The sequence below is a fragment of the Hevea brasiliensis genome, chromosome 11, assembly GCF_030052815.1.
Source record: "Hevea brasiliensis isolate MT/VB/25A 57/8 chromosome 11, ASM3005281v1, whole genome shotgun sequence".
NCBI classification, from domain to species: domain Eukaryota; kingdom Viridiplantae; phylum Streptophyta; class Magnoliopsida; order Malpighiales; family Euphorbiaceae; genus Hevea; species Hevea brasiliensis.
The window spans coordinates 94167939-94191868 of NC_079503.1; the positions used below are offsets into that span (position 1 = coordinate 94167939).

Below are 23930 nucleotides of genomic sequence, written 5' to 3' on the forward strand. Positions count from 1 at the left end.
AAAACAGTAGTAACTGTTTACAACGACAGATTTTTAAATACAGAAGACGAAATATACTTCAGCTAAAATTATAGTGATTCCTCTGTTATTGTCTGGACGAAGCAGGATATGTAAAGTGGCTAACTTGGCATGAAATTGACAGTCAATGGAAGGTCAGCTCCTAATTACCGCTGTGACTGGGATGGAGTGTGTGGTGCTAATAGTAACTGTGAACCCAACAATGTCAGTACATTTGAATATGAACGTTTACCTGGGTACGAACCCACGTTCCCAAGGGACTGGCATCTAAGAGATGGCTCAGGTGGGTGTGTCAGGAGGCGACTCCAATCTTCGTCTTTGAAAGTGGAACATGTAAAAGTTCCTGATAGTACAGCAGCGATTTGGGTCGATATGAGCATGAGTCACCAATACTGTGAACAGGAATGCAAGAGAAAGTGTTCTTGCTCTGCATTTGCAAGCATACCCATTGCTGGGAAAGAGACTGGTTGTTTGGCATGGTATGGAGATTTAATGGACATCATAAATCTCTCTGATAACAGTGGCTATGATTCAGCATTTTTGTTTCCACATGTAAAAACTTTTTTCCAAGAATCAACGAGATGGCAGACTTCGATTCCTAAAGTCCATACTCTAGTTTTGCTCTGTTGAGTATTACGTTCTCTCTCTTTATATAGATATATATATATATATAAGTTTAGTGAGGAAAGTACTAAATGAGTTTTACTAATTAAACTAATGCTCGTCCTACATTCTTATGTAATATTACTTGGCTAAAAAAAATTATTTGAGTCTGCTCCAAGCCAGGCTTCTTTGCTGGTTTGGGGTTTTGTTTTGTTCTTTGGGCTTGGCGTCATCATATTGTACCTCTTGTATTACTCTTCAAACTAATGAAAATTAATTTCAGTTAGAAAAGAAAAAAAAGGAGAGAGTCTTCAGCTCCATTAAAACAATTGGAATAATAGAACAGTAAAACTTTCATTTATTTATTTAGTTTAAATTGTAAATCTAGACCCAGTCAAAACCCATCAAAAGCAAAACTTCAGTTTCATACCATTAGTACTGGCGGGGAAACGACGTTGATGTTGATAATCGCAAGCCACCCAACTGTTTGTGTATATGCACCCTTCGTATACATTCTCTCATAAGATAAGAAGTTGCTCTGGCCTGGACTTATTTCGATTTGCCTGTCACAATGGTGGGTGGAACGCTTAATGCAAGTGGCAAATGCTACACAAACCATATCCTAATAGTCTTGCCATTGACCCTACGAAATTAATTATTCATCACCAAAGTCCACCTTGGAAGGAAAAGCGAAAGCAACTTTGTTGATTGAATACTTAAAGTGGACCTCAATATATGGATTTCAAAGAAACACTACTGGAATCAATCGGTCATACTGAGAAGATGCTCCTGAAAATTCTGCTTCTATCCCTTCTCTTCCCATTTTGCATTGCCATTGACACCATAACTAATAATGAATCACTCCCACACAGCGGTATTTTACTCTCCAAAGAAAGCAATTTTGCTCTGGGTTTTTTCAGCCCTGGCGGCTCAAGGTATAAATATCTTGGCATTTGGTACCATAAACTACCAGGTCGAACCGTGGTATGGGTTGCGAATAGGGAGAATCCAATTGGTGATTCCTCAGTAGCCCTCTCAATGAGTTCAGATGGAAACCTCGTGCTCCACGCCAGCACTGACCAAAATTTTCCTATATGGTCCACGAATGTTTCATTAAAAGGAAGAGGTGCTTGTAAAGCTCGGCTCCTAGATTCAGGCAATCTGGTCTTGGTCCAAAGTGAGAGAATTGTTTGGCAAAGCTTCGATTATCCTACAGATACAATGCTCCCAGGTATTAAATTAGGACTGGACCTGAAAAATGGCTTCAACAGGTTCTTAACGTCATGGAGATCAGCAGATGACCCAGCAATTGGAGACTTCTCCTTCAAGCTGAATCCTACAGGCTCACCACAGTTCTTTCTGTACAAGGGCTTAATCCCATACTGGCGAGGCAAGCCTTGGACTCCTTCTGTCTCAACAACAATTCCCCAGTATTTATTCAAGTTTACTTTTACCAACACTGAAGATGAGATTTACTACAGTTACGCGGTTGATGACAAATCTGTTATCATAAGAACTGTGGTTGACAACTCTGGATTGCTTCAGAGTCTCACTTGGGATAATGGTTCTCGCCAGTGGAAGCAATCCTGGTGGGTACCCAAGTATCCATATGGGCATTGTGGCCCATACAGCATATGCAACGCTAACAATGTTGATACATCTGAGTGCACTTGCTTGCCCGGGTACAAACCCAAGTCCTTAATGAAATGGTATTTCAGAGATGCTTCTGCTGGGTGTTTAAGGAAGCAGCAACAAACATCAATGTGTAGAAACAGAGAGGGGTTTATTAAGGTAGCAGGCGTGAAGTTTCCTGATACTTCAATAGCATCCTTGATGAACAAGAGCATGAGCAGCTTTGGGTGCGAGCAATTCTGCTTGAGGAATTGTTCGTGCAAAGCTTTTGCAAGTTTAGATTTTGGGATGAAAGGGGTTTACTGCTGGACGTGGTACGGAGAGTTGATGGACGTGATGGAGTACACGGGGAAGTGACCTGTATGTTCGTGTGGATACAATTGCGCTAGGTACTTCTTCTTGCCTTGCCATAGTTCTTGATCACAACCATAGTAGTAAACGCAAGAATAAACGTCTACTTTAATGTCAAAAATGGCAAAGCATTGCTACTATTTTTGTTTCGTAAACTTGGCAATGCATTGCTACTATTTTTGTTTCGTAAACTTTTATTTCTTTTTTAATAAGAAAACTACCCGGAAAAACAACGTCTCATACAGGCAATACCACAAACAGATTGCGATCAAATCTGAAGGACAACCAAATAGCCTCCAACCGTTCAACAAAATGGATACCAAGAATAAACAATAAATTTCAACTACAACATTCCACCATCAAACGTGTATCCAAAGATCTCTGATACGTGTCTAATGTTGATTGGTGTGATTGTAAACTGTTAAACAATTGAAGAGAGAGCAGAGATTATTGTAGTCTCTGAAAAAGAGATTGAACCTTCTGTAATATGGGTGTTGTGATTGAATAATAACTATTCTCCTTCTTAAGTCTTTCTGATTCTTTTATCTTCTTTCTCTTCTGTATTTCGTCTTGCTAAAATCTTCTTATGTTGCATAAATGGTATCAGAGCAAACGACCCTCGGTCATGAGTTTCACCTAATTCTTCTTCTCTGCTTCTTCTTTCTTAAACCTAGGGTCCTTCCATTTCACCTATGATTCTTCTATTCTTCTTTCTTCCTCCTCCTCCTGTTATTCTTTCTGTTTTAATTTCTATCTTTCTGTTCTGATTCTACCCAATTTCTTCTCAATTTCTCACTAATTTTCTCAAATTCTTATTTCCTTTGTGAAATCTAGAATCAAATTCTTTCTTGAAAGGGTTAAAATTTCTTAATTTCTTTTGAATTCTTCCATTATGTTCTTGAAATTCTTCTTTATTTTTTTATTATCTTCCTTCGATCTTTTCTTTTCTTCTATTCTTTCTCTTTTTCACTACTCATTCCCTTCTATTTTCTTCAATTTGGTTTTTGTAATAGTAACAACAGTAGACCATGGAATTAGAAAAGGTTATTCTGGGTATGCTTGAAATTATTGGAAGATGGGGGAAAAAATGGAAATTTCAGAGAAGTCATTTCAAGAAGAAACAAGATTTCAGGGTTTTGAACCAGAATTGAATGTCCAAATCCAAGAAACAGGCAATTCTTGGAGTAATGACAGTGAATTGGGATTACCAATTGAAGGAGGAAAGACCAAAGAAGGCCAAGCTGGAAAAACAGATATTTGGCAATCAAAAACCAATGTTAATCTCTTAATCACAAAGACTCTCTCGGAATTAAATGAAAGAAAGGAGCAAGGTCTTTTTCTCTAGTGTGAAGAAAGGTATATAGTGGATCATAATTGTGATAGAGAACCAATGTGGGTTACAATCATAAATGATGTTGAAAATGATGATGAAGATGAGGAAGTCACTGAAGATTTTGAATTCTGTGAAGAAAGTGGAAAGAATGATGATGTTATTGAAGATTTCTCCTGTGAAGAGAAACAACAAATTCAAGTAAGCCTTGATAATGTGAAAGAAAGTGATGAGGAAGAAATTATGGATGTTGGTGCTGATGCCGTAGTTCAGGTTGAGGATATTGAAATAGTTGAAAATGGTTCATTTGAATCAAAACAAGGATGTGGCTTTGAGAAAGATTTCATAGTACTAAAATCTGGAGCTAAACTTGTGAAGCTGATAATTGCTAGTCTAAGTTGTAGCCAGATTAGGGAATCCAATCATGCTAGCTGCAATACAGCAACAATGCAAGGTTATTGATCTTGGAATTGCTGGAGATGATAAAGATCTTGATAGGATAATGGACCAAGGCCTTTCTGCTGGAATTATAAATGAGAGTGCATTTGAGTTTGTAAAACATATATGTGAGAGAATCGTGTCCTTGGATTCTTTCAATCAGATATTTGATTTGAATAAAATTATTCTTAAAGAACTTGCACGCAAGGAAGCTGAAAAAGGAAGTGCAAATGTGATGTATCGTGATCTCAAGCCATAGAATTTTTTGCTGGTTGGCAAGGATGAGGGAGCCATGTTGAAGGCTATTGATCTTGGATTATTTGTGTTAAGTGATGAAGGGAGAAAAATTGGTTGATGATGAGAAGATTAAGTGTTGCTCAAACTATAGGGGAATTAAACTCATGAGCCATACTATGAAGTTGTGGGAGAGAGTTGTGGAGCATCGACTACGTCATGATACTTCTATCTCTCTCAATCAATTTGGTTTCATGCCCGGTCGTTCAACTATGGAAGCGATTTTTCTCATTAGAAGCTTGATGGAGAAATATAGAGATGTGAAGAAAGATCTGCACATGGTTTTTATTGATTTGGAGAAGGCTTATGATAGTATTCCAAGAGATGTCTTATGGAATGTGTTAGAACAAAAGAGGGTATCTATTAGGTACATACAAGTGTTGAAAGATATGTATGAAGGAGCAACTACTATTGTGCGCACGGTGGGAGGGGACACAAGAGATTTTCCGATCTCAATTGGATTACACCAAGGATCAGCCATAAGCCCTTACCTTTTTACATTAGTTTTAGATGAATTGACAAAACATATACAAGAGAGTATTCCTTGGTGCATGATGTTTGCGGATGATATTGTTCTGATAGATGAGACACGAGAAGGAGTCAATAGAAAGCTAGAGCTTTGGAGAAGTGCTTTAGAGTCAAAGGATTTTAAGTTAAGTAGAACGAAGACAGAATACATGCATTGCAAGTTCAGTGAAGGCCAAACTGGTGATAGGGAAGGAGTTAGTTTGAATGGAGTGGTACTGTCCCAAAGTAATTACTTTAAATACCTAGGCTCAGTCCTTCAAGTAGATGGGGGATGTGAGGAAGATGTTAGTCATAGGATTAAAGCCGGATGGTTGAAGTGGAGACGTGCCACGGGAGTTTTATGTGATCGTAAGATCCCCAATAAGTTGAAAGGAAAATTTTACCGTACAGCCATACGACCGGCTATGTTATATGGTAGTGAGTGTTGGGCACTGAAAGAGTCGTGTGCGTCTAAGATAAGAGTTGCAGAGATGAGAATGTTAAGGTGGATGAGTGGCCATACTAGATTAGATAAAGTCCGTAATGAGAGTATTAGAGAAAAGGTAGGAGTGGTGCCAATTGAAGATAAGTTGAGAGAAGGGAGATTGAGGTGGTTTGGTCATGTGAAGCGTAGAAATACGGAGGCTCCAGTTAGACAAGTAGAACACATTAGGTTAGAGGATAGAAAGAAAAAAGGGGTAGACCTAAATTGACTTGGAGGAGAGTAGTACAACATGACCTAGAAGCATTACACATTTATGAGGATTTAACCCAAAATCGTTTAGAGTGGAGAAAGCGAATCCATATAGCCGACCCCAAATTTTTGGGATAAAGGCTTAGTTGAGTTGAGTTGAGTTGAGTTGATGAGAAGATTAAGTGCAAGACGAAACCAATGATCAGTTGAGATTCAATTGAGTATTTGAGTAGATCAAATGCAAGATGAAGTGAAATTGTGCCTTGCAAGAATTCAGTTCAATTAGTAGAGATTCCTTAGAAAGCTTGTTTCAACTTTTCTTCCTTGAGGAGAAGGAAGCTTGAGGGGAAAGTATTGATGCTAGTCTAATGTTGATTGGTGTGGTTGTAAGCTGTTAAACAGTTGGAGAGAGCAGAGCTGGTTGTAGGCTTTATAAAAGACATTGAACCTTATGTAATATGGGTGTTGTGATTGAATAATAACTGTTCTCCTTCTTAAGTCTCTCTAATTCTTTAATATTCTTTCTCTTCTTCTCCTCTTCTGTATTTGTCTTTCTAAAATCTTCTTAGGTTGCATCAATCTCTTTCTTATATTCTTCAGAAGCAAGCTAAAAAGAGTTCGCATAGCCAACTCAGTTCCCTTCATCAATTTCCAGACTTTCCTCAAACATCAAATCTGAGATGTTTGGTGATAATGTCAACGGTGAGATCAAACATGTTGAGATTGATTTTGCTTTGCTTTGCAAAATCTTTCAATGTGACCATGACAGTGGCTGTACAACTAAACCACAGCACAAAGTGTTGGAAGATGAAAGCTTAAAAACATACATTCAAGAACAAAAAATGGAAGCATAAATTCTGTTAAAAACATTATTTAAAACAGAGTAAAAGAGCTGGATTTTTCTAATAAAAGAACACAACAAAGTGCTTTAAACATAAAATAGAAATGAAAGTTGGAAAGAAGAACACAAAAGTATAAACTGCATTACTTAAAAACAGGGGATACAAATAGAAAATTCTCTCATTTTCTTTTCCTTTTTTTTTCTTCATTTTCAGACTTATCTCCAGCATGCTCATCTCACTACTCCACTGCACCACACTCTCCTTTTTACGGGCGAAGGGAAGCCTTCTTCAAGTCAATAAATCCACACTAAATACAAGGCAAACTTCCTAAATTTAAGCCTACAAATGTGGAGAATCACCCCTTTTTAACAGAACACAACACTTCACATCAGGAAATTTGCTACAGAAAAATATCTCAACTTCCAACACAAAGTCAGAAACATGTTTCTTATTTTCCTTTTTTACCTTTTATTTGGGCAGCTTAAGGCTCTCTACTATACTCAAGACTCAGGGAAAGAAAAAATCTCAAACTCTATTATAATCAACCCTGATATTAATTCTTCTGAGCTCCTTGCTTCTAGTCCTCTTCCCATCTTGTCTTTCCATTGCTGTCATAACCTTAAAACAATCCATCACAGGCAGCAATCTTTTACTCTCCAAAAAAAGAAATTTTGCCCCGGGATTTTTCGGTCTGGGCAACTCTAATTATAAATATCTTGGCATTTGGTATCACAAACTACCAGGACAAAACGTCGTGTGGGTTGCAATTAGGAACAATTCATTTAATGACTCTTCAGGGGTCCTTTCGGTAAGCCCAGATGGGAACCTTTTGCTCTATGATAGCCCGTGTTGACGCACTTGAATTAGGTACTGTTTTCCTGCTTGCACTAAGTGTGAAAGAGCGTATTTTGCAATGTGAAGATTTATAAGTGACATTTTCATCTTTGTTTTGTGATGATTCTGTTCTGTTATTTCTGCATTAGCTTTTCCCACATAAACAAAGCCTAAAGGGTTGGTATGATTTCTTTGTTTCCATTTCTTTTGGAGGTAATGCTGTGTTCCTTTCCTACTCTTGCAGCTGAGGGTGAAAGCAAATCCAATCATTTTCTTCAAAAGAAGGGAAAGCTGGTTGTTGTGGTACCATCTTTCATTTCTGCATGGCTTGTCATCATCATATTCATCTATTTCTGGTTCTGGAGGAGGAGAAAAACAGGGTAAGAAACAAGTTTTCGATATTGTTTTGTGCCTTCCCTTGTTCATTTTTTTCTGAACTTTTTCTACTCGTGATTAAATGCCTTGCAAAATGTAATTGATGTTCAATTTACTATTTTGCCTGCTGGAATTTGTTTGAATCATGATGAACACTCTTTACACAGAAAATAAAATGCCTCAGAAAAAAATTATAATAAAAGAATTCGTTTCCATTTTTATTTTGCAGGATAAGGAATAACATATTGAGCAAGAAGATATTTGATTCAAGTATTGGCTCAAATTACTATGAAGATTCTTTGGAGGAAAATGGGCTTAGGGGAAGTAGGAATCAACCAGACGTGATATATTTTGATTTCAGCACTGTTCTTGCTGCCACTAACAATTTCTCTGCAACCAACATACTTGGACAAGGTGGTTTTGGCTCTGTTTATATGGTATGGTGTAGCTTCTCTGAGCTATATGTGTGTATCTTTACTTGTAACTTGTGAGGTTCTGGGTAAGCAAACTGGCTTTAAATTGGTTATTCATGAGTGACCTTACTCTTGCCACATGCATTCAGGGTAAGCTATCTAATGGACAGGAGATAGCTGTAAAAAGATTGTCAAAAAATTCAAGACAAGGAATTAGAGAATTCAAAAATGAAGTTATGTTGATTGCAAAGCTTCAGCACAGGAATCTTGTGAAACTTCTAGGTTGCTGCATTCAGAAAAAAGAACAGATGCTAATATATGAGTACTTGCCAAACAAAAGTTTGGACTCGATCCTTTTTGGTAAGTCTGTATTTAATGAACTGTTCAATAATAGATTTCTTTCTTATGACACACGCTAACCTCCCATTTAGAAACTATAATTTTGCAAGAATTCAATTTAATTAATTTCTTTTTTTTTCTTTTGTCAATTCTTATATTTGAAATTAAAGAATTCAATTCTTTTTTGCTTTAAAAAATAATTCATTTTAAAAAACTAGAATTCATACATCATAGTGTGAAAATTCTTTTGAATTCTTTTTTGCAAATGATTTATTTCAAATAAACTCAAAATGATATAAAAATCACATCATTTAACAATAATTCAAAGTTTTTTATTATTATTTTTATTTTTAATATACAGATAAAAAAAGAAGAGTTTTGGATTGGGGAAGGCGCTTCACTATAATTGTTGGGATTGCTCGTGGGATCTTATATCTTCATCAAGACTCGAGATTAAGAATCATCCATAGAGATTTAAAAAGTGGCAACATTTTATTGGATTCTGATATGAACCCAAAAATTTCAGATTTTGGTATGGCAAGAATATTCAAAAGTGATCAAATTCAAGACAAGACAAATAGAGTTGTTGGGACATAGTAAGTACTCTACTAGAGAGATCAGAAATAACAATACAGTATAGATTCTTAGACAGCTTTGTTTCTTTTCTTTTCTTTCCTTTTTCTAATTTCTTATAATAAATTTTCTTATGCAGCGGTTATATGTCACCAGAATATGCAGTATTTGGAAAATTTTCAATAAAATCTGATGTATTCAGTTTTGGGGTTATATTATTAGAGATGATAAGTGGAAAGAGGAGCAATGGCTTTATCCAAGAGGATGCTTCGTATAGTTTGATCGGGCAGGTGCGTGGCAAAGTTTTGTTCCCATAGCTTGAAGCCATAGAATTTATATTGATATTTCATTTCTCCTGTGCTAATGCTATGAACCACACAGGTGTGGGAGTTATGGAGAGAAGGCAGAGCATTGGAAATAGTTGATTCATCATTGGAGGAGTCATATAATCCTCAAGAAGTCTTGAGATGCATTCAAATAGGACTCATATGCGTGCAAGAAAATGCAGTGGACAGACCTACTATGTCAGCTGTTGTTCTAATGTTGAGCAGTGAAACAACTCTTTCTTCTCCTAAACAACCTGCTTTTGTTTTCAGGAATTCTTTAAACACTACCAACTCAAGAGTAGGAGAAGGATCCTGTTCTGTCAATGAATTGTCAATTACTGCAGTTACAACTCGATAGTTTCTGAATTTATGTACGATTAATCATATGATGATATTCTAACTGAGATATATTGTACAGAATTATCAAGAGGAATTTTAATTTATCATTTAACCATATGGAAACAGGTTCATAACAAGTAAATATGAGGAAAAAATGTTTCTGAAATGTATATTAACACTAAACAAAAAAACATATTAAACAATTTCTCAAAAAACAAAGCTTCCCAAAATCCTATCAAACACCAAGAATTTCACAATTTCACATCCCACTGCCGCATGCCTCTCTTGTCTCTGAGAGTTCTGCTTCTGGGTGTAAATTCAGACCAAGGTTTTTAAAATCGGTCTGGTAAAAATAGAGGATTAAAGGTTTAAGATTCAAACAGAATCGAATCAGAATTTAAGTGATATAATATTAAATAAATGTTAATTATATAATATTACATTGTTACAGTCACTAATTTAATATATTTTACAACTAACCATTTAAATAAAATTAATTATAATTTAAAACATAATTTTAAAAATATTTTAAATTTTTAATTAAATTTTAATAATCACATTTTATAATAAAATTTAAGAACTTAAGTTAACGAATTAATAAAATAAATTATTATACATATGAGAAGAGGAATGCGTATCATGATGACAAGTTAAAAGATATAGATTGTACATGGTTTCAGGTTTGAGTTTTCATGTACACAGGCTTTAAAAAGTTTGTTTAGGAAGTTAATCAAACCGTTTAAACCCACCTATGTTGAGCAAGTTGACTCTGATTTTTCAAAAACGTTTTTGTTATCTAAATCGATCCAATTGTTGGTCTTAATTTCAGTTAAACCAATTCGATCGGTCAAATCAAGTCGATTTTCGTAACAATTCACTTTAAAATTGTTGGAATAAACATTGAATAAAAATAAATTTAGTGTTGATTTTGAGACATAAGAACATTTTTTTTAAAGTGATGTCTGCCTTTTATATATTACTCTATAGTTATGCCAAATCACTTTCAAAATACAACAAAACCAATGAAAACCTATTGCAAGCAATTCCTGGAGATTTTCTTATCAATTTTTCTTGAAAAAAAAAATGTAAAAATAAAAGAGAAAAGAAAAGAAAAAAATTATTCAATCTAGAGAACCTATATCATATTTATAGAAGATTGGAAATATAGTCATTAGTATTGTGAACCAACAAAACTAATTATAACCATTATGATTGTTGTGAACCAATACAAATGATCATAATGAACCAACATAACTGATCATAACCAATATGACTTTTAAAAACTAACGATAAAAACTATTGTTTCATAATTATTTTTCCTTATATCTCGATAATAAAATAGATTTCTATCAACTTATATTACAATCTATTCTTACAATTAGGATTATTATTTTTTTAGTTGAAAATTAAGAAAGTGGAGATTTAAACCTGAATCTAGTGAGTAAATAATATATATTTAGTCATGAAACCAAATTAGACTAGGCATTGATAAGGGTTATTGGTTTAGAAGATGCAAAAATAAGGGGGGAGTATGTTGTTGAGGATAATTTTATATTTTCACTTAAATTTAATGGCTAAATCTGCATAATATGGACGAAAGGAATTTTTCATTAATGAAATTAAAATTATAATGATTAATTAATGTAATTTTTAAAATAAAAAATAAATAATAACAAATAATAATTATCCAATAATCAAAATAAAACTATGAGGTCTTGAGAAATAACATTTTGTTTCTTTAAACTTTTGTGGGCATAAATATAAATTTTTTCGTAATATTTAGAGTCTGCAACTCAAACCATATATGAACCCTTACAAATGGAAATGATAATAATAATAATAATAATAATAATAATAATAATAATAATAATAATAATAATAATAATAATAATAATAATAATAATAAATTGAATGATATGTGTCGGTGAAATATCAGAATATACTACAAGGTAAACTATATATATATATATATATATATATATATATATATATATATATATATATATATATATATAAAATTTCAAGATTTTTATTAAAGATTATTTATTGATAAAAATTAATAAATTGAATAACAATTGATGTGTTATATAAATAATAAATTTTAAAATAAATAGATAAAAGCATCAAGTTTAAGATTTTGTTTATATTTTTTAAATTAAAAATAATTGGCACAATTTTTTCCAATAAGCTTTTAATAAAATAATTTATTTTTTATTAGAATATCAATTTCATTCAAATAAAATAAAGAGAATATAAAATTAAAATTTAAAATATATTCAAAAATTAAAAATTATTTACAAATATAATATCAATCTACAACTGTTTATAAAAATAACGTTTGCTCTTAAAAATGCTAAAAAGAGAAAATATAATTATATACTTATAAAAATGTCATTCTTAATAATATTTTTAGAAGTATGTGAAATAAAACATAAAAAAAAAATATTTACTCTTAAAAATTCCTTTTCCAATGATTTTTTAAAAGTAAATAAATATTCTTTTGAAAATATTATTGAAATTGTATTTCCTTTATTATAGACATTTTTGTAAAATATCTTTTTTAAATACAGTTTTCTTAAGTAAATAATATTCTTTATATAATTTTAAATTTACACATTAGATTGTAAATTTATTTTTTTTTAATTTTTTTAATAATTAATCCGAAAACACAGGCTGACCGAAAGTAACAAATTAATTTGTTTTCATATTTTAACGCAGACATGGATGATAGGCAGCAACACTTCCTTTTTTTTTATTGAAAATTAGTAAAAAAAAAAAAAGTTGATGGGTGGAGGAATAAATTCTTAAGTCTGTTTCACATTGAATTTTAAATGTTAAAATTATTTTTTTAAATAAAAATATTATTTTAAATATTTTAAAAAAATAATTTAAAAAAATTTATTTTATTATTTTTATAATTAAAATTTATTAAATTTAATTTTTAATAATTTTTAATTAATATATTTAAAATTTTAATTTTTTTAATAATAATTTTAATGGGCATTTAGTCAGCGGCCATCAAGAATGACTAGTCAATTAGAAGGACATGTGGAAAGTGGTGGAACAGAATACCATATAATTGGGTGGAAACGACTTGACTTCTTATTAAGGGTTAATCTTTTAATATTTTATAGTTTTATTTTATTATTTTAATTAAAATTTCATTCAATTTTCCTTTCTTAGCATATGTTTTTTTTTTTAATAATATGAGATTTACTTTTCATAATTTATAAAATAATTAAAAACTTATAAATATATAATAGTACACTAGGAGTATTTTATTATTTTTATTTAAATAGGTGAGAAATAAGAAAAAAAATTAAGAGAAAAATATCTTTATTTTTTATTTGTTTAATATTTAGTTACAAAGAAAATAAAGAGAAAAAGAATTAAAAAATAAATTTTCATTTTTATATTTTTTAATATTGAAAAGAAAGGGAACAAAAATATTAAAAATTATAAATATATTACTATATATATATATTTTTTTTAAAAAAAATCAAGGAAAATTTATAATTTTACTCTTTAAAAATAAAAATATATAATTTATAACAGACCTAGTTACTAAATCATATGATTAGATTGTTCGAAGATAAATTTTAATAATTGTTTTTAAATTTATATGATTATAAAATTATAATTTTTAAATTTTAAAATGTAATATAAAATTTTTTAAATTTTAAATAAAAATTTATTTAATTTTTAATTATTAATTTTTTAATTATAAATTATTGTGAACACTTTTTATATGTTGTTTAGTTAATATTTTTCTCTTATCTTTTATGTAAAGTATAAAATTATTTTCTCTATACATAAAAAATTATTCTGTCTGCAGAGAGAAAAATAATTCAACTTACATATAGCTTAACAGAGAAAAAAAATACTAATTAGACTCTATATTAAAATTGTCTAAGTTAATGTATAATTGAAAAATTAATAATTAAAAATTAAATAAATTTTATTATATAAAATTTAAAAATTAATTAAATTTTATGTTAAATTTTTAAATTAATAAATTATAATATTTAACTAAATAAATTCATAGATGATCGTCAAAATTTATGTCGTTACGAGATGTATTATACAGAATTATCAATGGGAATTGGAAATGGATGCATGAACAGAGGCGGCTGTTGTTGATGACATATCCGGCTATCCAACTGTCAAAGTAAGCTTTTTTCCTAGAGCAACCAACTCTTGCGCCAACTGGGCTGCTAATGGTAACCATTGTACCAGGATGGATTTCAAATCCTCCTTTGCAGTTAGCTTTGTTGTTACAAGTTGAAATCATGTACTTTCTTTCCATGAATGAAAGAATTCCTTACCGTTAAAAAAGAAAAAGAAAGTAAATATGAGGAAAAATCTTTCTCTGAAATGAATTTTTAATTGGCACAAACTTGACAATAATCCATTGGGTTCCAACACAAGGAAATATGTTTAGACTTCACAGATAAAACCTGGTCAGTCAAGTCTTTGATTCCAGGATTAAATATTCATCATTCAGCATTTCTATTTCCTTGGGTAAATTGTTATGCTTTGCTTTTCCTCTGTTTTGCTAAAATCTTTACCATCTTTCCAATTTCCATACGTCACTTGTACAATTTTTTAATGCGAAACTTGATGTAGTCAAATCTCCGATTTATGGAGAATGATAAGTGGTCCCTACCAGGGTTGGCTTTAGAGATAACCATTTTTGACTAATAAACGCGGCGGATCTCCGAATCACGGCAAACATAGAGTTTAGTGACAGCCCGTTTGAATAAAATCATGGCTACCCAAAATATGTTTTCTCAATCTTTGCTTCTATGCTTGCTATTCTCATTTTCTGTTTCCCAGGACACACTTCTTGCAACCCAAATGATCAAAGATGGCAACTTTCTAATATCTGAGGAAAATACTTTCGAGTTAGGATTTTTCAGCCCCGGTAGTTCTAGCTATAGGTATCTAGGAATTTGGTTCCATAAACTACGAGAACAAACTGTGGTGTGGGTAGCAAATAGGAATAATCCAATCCATGGCTTCTCAGGCGTTCTCTCAATTAACCAACATGGAAATCTCGTTCTCTATGGCGATCATGAACAGAAAGTTCGAGTATGGTCTACCAATGTTTCAGTAAAAGCAACTGAGACTTGTACGGCTCAGCTGTTGGATTCAGGGAATTTGGTTTTGATCCAGGGTAGAAGCAAAAGAATTGTGTGGCAAAGTTTTGATTATCCGACTGATACCATAATAAGAGGAATGAAATTCGGGCTGAATTGGAAAAATGGTTTGGACTGGTCCCTAACCTCATGGAGATCAGCAGATGACCCAGGAACAGGGAACTATTCGGCTAAGCTCGACCCAAGCGGCTCACCACAGTACTTTCTGTACAACGGTGCGAAGCGTCATTGGCGAAGTGTCTCATGGCCATGGCCATGGAGAGCATTACCGAATGTGCGCAACTACAGTTTTGTTAACAATCAAGACGAGGTATACTTTACCTTCTTTCGAGATGAAACTTCAAGTATAGTAAGAATCAAGATGGATTACTCAGGATTGATCAAGTGGAGCACATGGCATGAAAGTGAAGGCCAATGGAAGGAGTTCTGGTCGGCACCCAAATACCAGTGTGATTTTTATGGAAACTGTGGTGCTTATAGTAACTGTTATCCTAGCAATGGTCTTACTTTTGAATGCTCCTGTTTACCTGGGTATGAACCCAAGTCCCCAAAGGACTGGCATCTAAGAGACGGATTAAGTGGGTGTGTAAGGAAGCGACTTGAATCTTCGTCGGTGTGTGGTCATGGAGAAGGGTTTGTCAAAGTGGAACATGTTAAGGTTCCTGACACTTCTGCAGCAGTTTGGGTGGACATGAGTATGAGTCAGTCGGATTGTGAACAGGAATGCAAGAGAAATTGCTCGTGTGCTGCATATGCAAGCATACCCATTGCTGGGAAAGGGATGGGTTGCTTGGCATGGTATGGAGTATTAATAGATACGGTAAATTTTGGGGATGAAAGCAAGTATGATCTGTATATTCGTGTTGATGCTCTTGAATTAGGTATTAACTTCGATACCAGTAATTATTTTAGTTCAAATATTCAATTCACTAAAAATTTAAACAAATTTTTTTCGTATTGATTTTCCTGCATTACCTTTTGCCTCATGAAAGTTTGATTCAGCGCTTTTTGAGGTACCCATTTTCCTCTTATTCCTTGAAAGTAATGCTGTGTTATTTTTTCATTCATGTATGATGAAGCTGAGATTGCAAGGAAATCAAAAGGGTTTTTTGAAACAAAGGGGATGATAGCCATTTTGGTACTTTCTTCTGTTTCAGCATGGTTTGTCATAATCATATTTGCGTATTTGTGGTTCAGTAAGGGGAGTAAGAAAAGGTAAGAAACAAGTGCATAATCTGTGCCTTTCCTCGTGTGATTCTTCTGCTGAGTTTTGATTCAGAAAAGTTTTTGTCTCATTCTTCTCCAGGACAACGAGAGACAAAAAGAACAAAAGATCAGTTCATCCTATGGATGGTTTAAGCTTCCATGAAGATGGATGGACGGAAAATGGGCTTGGTGGAATTGAAATCAATCCACACTTGGAATTTTTTGGTATCAGCGCTATGCTTGGTGCCACTAACAATTTCTCTCCAGCTAACATACTTGGACAGGGTGGTTTTGGCCCAGTTTATAAGGTAGAGTCTCTAATTCATTGTGTTCTATTTCAATTTGTGTCGCTGTGCTTTGTTTTTCTCTCAAATTCATTGTGAGGTTCTGGTAATAGGTTGGCTTTAGTTTGGTTATTTACTATGAGCATGTTCTTGTTAAATGGCTTTAGGGTCTGCTACTTAATGGGCAAGAGATTGCTGTAAAAAGACTATCCAAAAATTCAAGACAAGGAGTAGAAGAATTTAAGAATGAAGTTATGTTGATTGCCAAGCTTCAACACAGGAATCTTGTTAAACTTCTTGGATGCTGCATTGAGAGAGAAGAACAGATGTTAGTTTATGAATACTTGCCAAACAAAAGCTTGGACTCGTTTCTTTTTGGTAAGGCTTTTCAATATCTAAGATATTTTGATTATAGAAATTATAGATTTTAAAAATCTACTAATTGGCTGTCTAACTGTAATTTGCATGGAGGAATATGAATAAGGTACTTGGATTACATCATTTGGCTCGAATGAATTATTTACAATTTTTGTGTAGATGAAGCAAGAAGATTATTTTTGGATTGGGGAAAACGCTTCAATATTATCATTGGCATTGCTCGCGGGATCTTATATCTTCATCAAGACTCAAGTTTAAGAATTATTCATAGGGATTTAAAATGCAGCAACATTCTACTAGATAGTGAAATGAATCCAAAAATTTCTGACTTTGGTATGGCCAGATTATTCATAAATGACCAAATTCAGAACAAGACAAATCGAGTTGTTGGAACATAGTAAGTACCTTTGTTCACCTAGAGATAGGCATAGTTCATACATTTATCTACATTACCAGTTCAACAAAAAAGGAAACTCTCTGCAGATGAAAAGAACAATAAGACTAATTTTTCATAGTTTTCTCTTGCAGCGGCTATATGTCACCAGAATATGCAGTATTTGGAAAATTTTCAATAAAATCTGATGTGTTTAGCTTTGGGGTGATATTGTTGGAGATTATAAGTGGCAAGAAGAGCACTGGTTTTAACATGGAGGATGCTTCCCTAAGCTTGATAGGACATGTAAACTTCTCTACTCATGTAGTCATATGACTCCAAACTTCAATGTTTATATTTATTTTTTTTTTCCTGGTGCATATACTCATAGGTCTGGGAACTATGGAGTGAAGGCAGGGCACTGGAACTCATAGATTCATCATTAGAGGAGTCTTATATTCCTCATGAAGTTTCGAGATGCATTCAAATCGGACTCTTATGTGTGCAAGAAGATGCTATGGACAGACCAACCATGTTAGTAGTTGTTCTCATGTTGAATAGTGAAATGGCTCTTCCTTCACCAAAACAACCTGCATTTATATTTAGAAAATCCAGCAACAATTCTAACTCAACTCTAGGGGAAGAAGGACCATGTTCTGTAAATGAGGTGACAATGACTGGAGTTGTAACTCGCTAAACTGTAGCTGCAGTGGAGATTTCTATAACTGTTGTGTGACTACAATAGGTGCAACATGTCTGGATATGAGATGTTCTACAAGCAGGGGAAGAAAAGACTAGGATCTCAGACTAACTGCTGCATTAAGTTCTCTCCTATTTAATCCAAGTGGGCTCAATTCATCCGGAACATTGAGGTCAGTTATTACATGATTGAATGTGAATCATGGTTTCAAATCGCAGTGGCGGCCGTATTCGCGGTCACGGTTGTAGGTAATAAGCCTGTAATGGGTGTAACGTAATGTTAACTACTTAACGCTATGCAAATTATTTTGAAAAATTTGTAAAATCCATAAAATGAAGATATTGATACAAGTAAAATTAAGATGCACAATTGTATCATAAAGACATTAAATTTATCATTTTTAGACATTAATAAAAAAAGAAGAAAAAAATACGATTTGCATATGATATGTGGCAAATGCATAATTAAAGTAACGATTGTTATCGTTACTTAATGGTAAATGATAGCCAATACAACTCAGGATTTAACTTGTAAATAATGTAGCGCAGTTATTTGAAACCATGATGTGAATTTAGTTTTTGCCTTTACGTATCTTCTTTTCTTATATTGATGTATATTATAAATTATTTTCCTACCACTTTCAATTACATCTCTCCTCTATTATTTTCTTGGTTCTCTCTTCCATTATTGGTGTCTACTATGCTGAGGATCCTAATGCAATCTCCCATATGGTCAACTATAATATAAAAACAAACAATGTCATTAATTCTATAAACTATAACTCATTAATTCCTTTTAAAAAAATATATCATTAAAGTATATTGATGTACCCACCTGCAAATTATTGAATATGAACTATGGATTTCTTCCTTAGAGGATTTGGATTTGGATTTGGATTTAGGTGACTTTAGCTAGGCTGGTTTTGTTGGACTATGTCTGTGCTCATTGCATTACAAGAATTTGAGCTTATTGACTGGTCTCTTTTCCTATTTGGATGTGCACAAAAATTTTTCACCAGCTCTCAACCATTTTTTCTTTTTCTTTTAAAATAAAAAAAAAATTACAGGTGAAAGGTAGATTTCCAGGGTGTGAATGGGGTTGGCACAGTGACAGACGTGTCCAAATTGACATAAAGAATGGCCGTGGGCCATGCCTATCCTCTTAGGGCTTCTATTTAAGAAACCACGGGAGAATTTATCTTTTCATTTACGAATAGTCCCCATCACATTCATGTCAGTTAGGGCTAATTTGTTTTATCCCTTGCAAATTGCAATGCATGCATGAACTGAGATGATAAGTTCAATTAATTTTTTTTTTCATTATTTTATTTTTAATTTTAACAATTTGGGTAGCAGCCTTTGCTGTGTTCTATTAACTTACATTAGAGTAAATGACAATGACAAGCTATGAGGTCCACTTCCCGATTGTTGGAATTGCCAAGCATATAGGTCGCTGCATTTTTCACGAGTTCAAGATAATGTGGTTCTGGTGTAAAATTTCCTATTCCCAGTTAGGGGAGACCAATAACTGCCAAGTGTGTCCACTGTGCAAAACCCAACATCAAACCATGGATGCGAGAAGACTCTTCCTGCATTCTTTTTTCATGGTCCATCTATTCATGTTATGTTCTTCAGTCGACACTATTGCCAGAAACCAAACCATCAAAGAAGGCCAACTTCTAATCTCTGAAGAAAACCATTTTGCTTTAGGATTTTTTAGCCCTGGCAATTCCAGATATAGATATCTTGGAATATGGTTCCATACGATATCAGAACAAACAGTGGTGTGGGTAGCAAACAGGGACAATCCAATCACTGGTTCCTCGGGAGTTCTCTCAGTTAACCATAATGGAAATCTCGTTCTCTATGGTGATCATGACCAAATCTTTCCAGTATGGTCTGCAAATGTCTCTGTGGTTGCAGCAGATGCTTGTGAAGCTCAGCTCTTGGACACAGGGAATTTAGTTTTAGTCCAGGGAAGAAATAAAAAAATTCTGTGGCAAAGCTTTGATTATCCCACAAATACCCTGCTACAAGGAATGAAAATTGGTGTGAACTTGAAAACGGGTATGGAAACGTTCCTAACTTCTTGGAGATCAGCGCATGATCCAGGAATTGGAAACTATTCATTTAGGCTCAATCCAAGTGGATCACCAGAGTTTTATCTATACAAGGGTACCAACCCCTATTGGCGAAGTATACCATGGCCTTGGAGAACAAATGCAGAAGTCTACAAGAACAGTTTTGTTAACAATCTTGAAGATATATACTATACCTACTCTGCTGACTACTCTTCTGTCATCATAAGAGTCGTAGTAGAGGAATCAGGATTGCTCAAGCGGCTAACTTGGCATGAAAGTGACAGCCAATGGAAGGAATACTGGTCAGCACCTAAGCACAAGTGTGACTCTTTAGGGCAGTGTGGTCCTAACAGTTTGTGCGATCCTTATAATTTTACTAACTATGAATGTGCTTGTTTACCTGGGTATGAACCCAAGTTCCCAAAGGACTGGCATCTAAGAGATGGGTCAGGTGGGTGCATCAGGAAGCGACTGGAATCTTCCTCGGTTTGTGGACATGAAGAAGGTTTTGTGAAACTGTCAATGGTTAAGATTCCTGTTTCTTCAGCAGCTGTCTGGGTGGATATGAGTATGAGTCAGATGGACTGCCAAAAAGAGTGCAAGAATAATTGTTCCTGCACTGCATATGCAAGTATACCAATTGCTGGGAAAGGAACCGGTTGCTTATCATGGTATGGGGAAATAATGGATACAATAGATCATACATATTATGGATACGATCTCTATGTTCGTGTTGATGCTGTTGAATTAGGTATTGTGTTATTTCTTGGTATTAAATTTGAATTGAGTCATATCAGCCATTAAAAACCCAAGGAATTTGTTGGGCTTTAATTTCTTCTAAATATTCTCACTTGTATGTAGCTAAGCAAGCAAGGAAATCATACCGTTCTCTTAAAATGGAGGGGACGCTGCCCATTCTGGTACTGTGTGTTGCCTCTGTATGGTTTGTCGTTACCATATTTACCTGTTTATGGTTGAGGAGAAAAGGTAAAAAATCAACCTTTGTCCTTTGTTTTGCATTAAGGTCTTACGGGAGAATTTAGATTAAGCATCTGATTAAAATATTGCGTTTTGATGAAAAACAGTAAAGAAAAGAAGGAATAGAAGATCAGTTGATCAAATCAGTGGTTACAAAGATACTTTTACTGCAAATGAGCTAGGGGACAGCAATAAGCATCCAGATTTGGCCTTTTTAAGTCTCAACACCATATTAGTTGCCACTAACAATTTATCTTCAGCTAACAAAATAGGGCAAGGTGGTTTTGGATCTGTTTATAAGGTAAAATATCCCTCACAATGTTTAAACCTCAAGGATTTCTTAGTGTGATGCATGTACAATTTCCTGCCTCTCTCTGTTTTATTGAAAAGTTATGTGCGATCAAACTGGCTTTAAATTGATTGAAAATGGTTCCAGGGTCGGCTGGCTAATGGACAGGACATTGCTGTAAAAAGACTATCCAAAAATTCAGGGCAAGGAAAAGAAGAATTCAAAAATGAAGTTATGTTAATTGCTCAGCTTCAACACCGGAATCTTGTGAAACTACTAGGATGTTGTATTCAGGGAGAAGAACGAATTTTAATTTATGAATACTTGCCAAATGGAAGCCTGGACTTATTTATTTTTGGTAGCTTTACGCATCTATTCCCTGTTTTAGACTCTGTGGACTATATTATTTAAAGTTAATTCGCATGAAAATTTTCAAATTTTGTTGTAGATGAGACAAGAAAGTCATGTTTGAGTTGGAATAAACGCTTCAGTATTATTCTTGGGATTGCCCGTGGAATTTTATATCTTCATGAGGATTCGAGGTTGAGAGTTATCCACAGAGATTTAAAAAGTAGCAACATCCTCTTAGATGCAGAGATGAATCCCAAAATTTCGGATTTTGGATTGGCAAAAGTACTCAAAGATGATCAAATTCAAAATAAGACGAGCAGAGTCGTTGGAACTTAGTAAGTAGTCTTAGTAAGTAGTCTTATGTTATATTATACAAGCCATGATGCGCCATTCTTCCTCAATGCCACATAACCTGGAAAGACCATAAATTCTCTCGTAATTATCTTCTTTTACAGTGGCTATATGTCCCCCGAGTATGCAGTATTTGGAAGATTTTCTATTAAGTCAGACGTCTTCAGTTTTGGAGTTGTATTACTGGAGATTGTAAGTGGCAAGAAAAATAATGGTTTTATTCATGACCTTTCTCTGAGCTTGATAGGACATGTAAGTGATGGAAACTTCAAGCAGGCTATAGTAACAATAGCTTATAAAATTTAGGACACATAATGAAAATTGTTTCCCTGTGTTTCCCAGGTGTGGGAGCTATGGAGAGAAGATAGAGCACTGGAGATAATTGATTCATCGTTGAAAGATTCATACAATCCTGATGAAGCCCTGAGATGCATTCAAGTTGGACTCTTATGTGTTCAAGAAGCTGCTTTTGATAGACCAACTATGTTACAAGTTGTTCTAATGCTGAGTAGTGAAACAACTCTTCCTTCTCCAAAACAGCCTGCCTTCATTTTCAGAAAATCTTGCAGCAGTTCTAACTCATCACTAGTGGGGGAAGATGGGTCTGCATGCTCTATTAATGATGTGACGATTACAGCAGTTACCACTCGCTAATTTCAGATCAATTCATTATATAAAAGATTTATTGTTAGTCAAGTGCATTTGGAAGGTCTAATATCAATTTCATTTAATTTTTGCTATTGAATAACTGTTTCATTTTAATTAGCTATTCTTAGATTCAATACAAATTTTAATAAGGAATATTAGTTTATAGAATAATAGTTTCATAATTTTAATTATTTTATTGGATTTTAACTTATAATCTTTATTATTTAAAATAATATTTTTTAAAAAATAATATGATATTAATTCAACATTTAAGTAAAGAATAACCAAAATAGGAAATGTTAGATTTAGCAGCATAATTTTTATTACCAAAAATATAACATTTATGATATAAAATTATAGATATATGCATTTTACAATAAAATTGCAGTTACTGTAAAAAAAAAAGTTATTAGCAGTAATTATTACTATAATTGTTATAAAAATTTATAAATGATGACAATAATTGCTCTTATATCTTTTTTATGTTGTTTATGTTATTATTGTATGTCAACTTTATAACAACAAAACTAATATGTTGTAAAATTTTTACCGTTAATTCTAACATTTTGTAACACCATTAATTTTTAAATTAATTATTTTATGGGTAAATATTAAATTTTATTTTATTTAAATTTTGAAAAATTATTTGAAATTTTTAAATTTTAGAAATCGGGTTTAATTTTTCGAAAATGTGAAACTTAGATGATTTTTAAAAATTAATTTAAAGATTACGTGATAAAACTAAAAATATATTTAGATTTTATGAATTTTACTAAGTTTTTTGAAATTTTTTCAGAATTTTTGGACTTCATTTTTATTCCAGGGCAGAATAAAAAATTTAATTTTAAGTATCCTGAATCAAACAGGTTGAATCGAACTAAACCAGGTCGGACCGATTGAATTGGACAGGCCCTTTTCTTTTCTTCTTCTCCTTCCCCGGCGCGCCCGATACTCTCTCTCCCATCTCCATTTCTCTCTCCTCTCTCCTCCTCTTGCTGCTCTACCACGGCCCCAGCCTTTCTCTGTTGCTGGCGTGCCTCTAGGGACCATCCCTGCTATCGGCCGACGCTCTAGGCCACCGGAAAATTGCCCCAAAAACTCCCCTATGCGCACGACTCTTCAACTTTTTGGGTCGATTCTGGCCGATCCGGCCACCGATTAGATCGGGTCTTGTCCCAAAACTCATCTACACCTCGAGAGCTTTCCATAGACACCAAGAACACAA

General features: G+C 33.5%; 2 protein-coding genes across 3 annotated transcripts; both read left to right on the forward strand.

Annotated features, from left to right (window-relative positions):
• The first annotated feature begins 1389 nt into the window (after positions 1-1389).
• On the forward strand, positions 1390-10023 carry LOC110662226 (cysteine-rich receptor-like protein kinase 44). 2 transcript variants are annotated; one of them, XM_058130368.1, is made up of 7 exons: positions 6169-7576; positions 7788-7923; positions 8148-8355; positions 8481-8691; positions 9032-9266; positions 9383-9533; positions 9625-10023. In XM_058130368.1, exons 1-7 carry the CDS (start codon positions 7528-7530, stop codon positions 9925-9927), a joined length of 1293 nt encoding a protein of 430 aa, XP_057986351.1. In that variant the 5' UTR covers positions 6169-7527; the 3' UTR covers positions 9928-10023. The 2 variants fall into 2 exon arrangements, with proteins under 2 accessions (XP_021676834.2, XP_057986351.1); XM_021821142.2 differs by lacking the exons at positions 6169-7576; positions 8148-8355; positions 8481-8691; ... (1 more) ...; positions 9383-9533; positions 9625-10023 and adding an exon at positions 1390-2642.
• A 4603-nt stretch (positions 10024-14626) lies between these two features.
• LOC110650413 (uncharacterized) lies at positions 14627-22753 on the forward strand. The gene is given in 14 exon segments (XM_058130370.1): positions 14627-15948; positions 16147-16282; positions 16374-16581; positions 16725-16935; positions 17095-17332; positions 17464-17614; positions 17700-18017; positions 19528-20839; positions 20950-21075; positions 21174-21367; positions 21503-21713; positions 21804-22041; positions 22162-22309; positions 22400-22753. Coding segments are annotated over 14 exon segments (5076 nt in total). The 5' UTR covers positions 14627-14675; the 3' UTR covers positions 22712-22753.
• The last annotated feature ends 1177 nt before the right edge of the window (positions 22754-23930 follow it).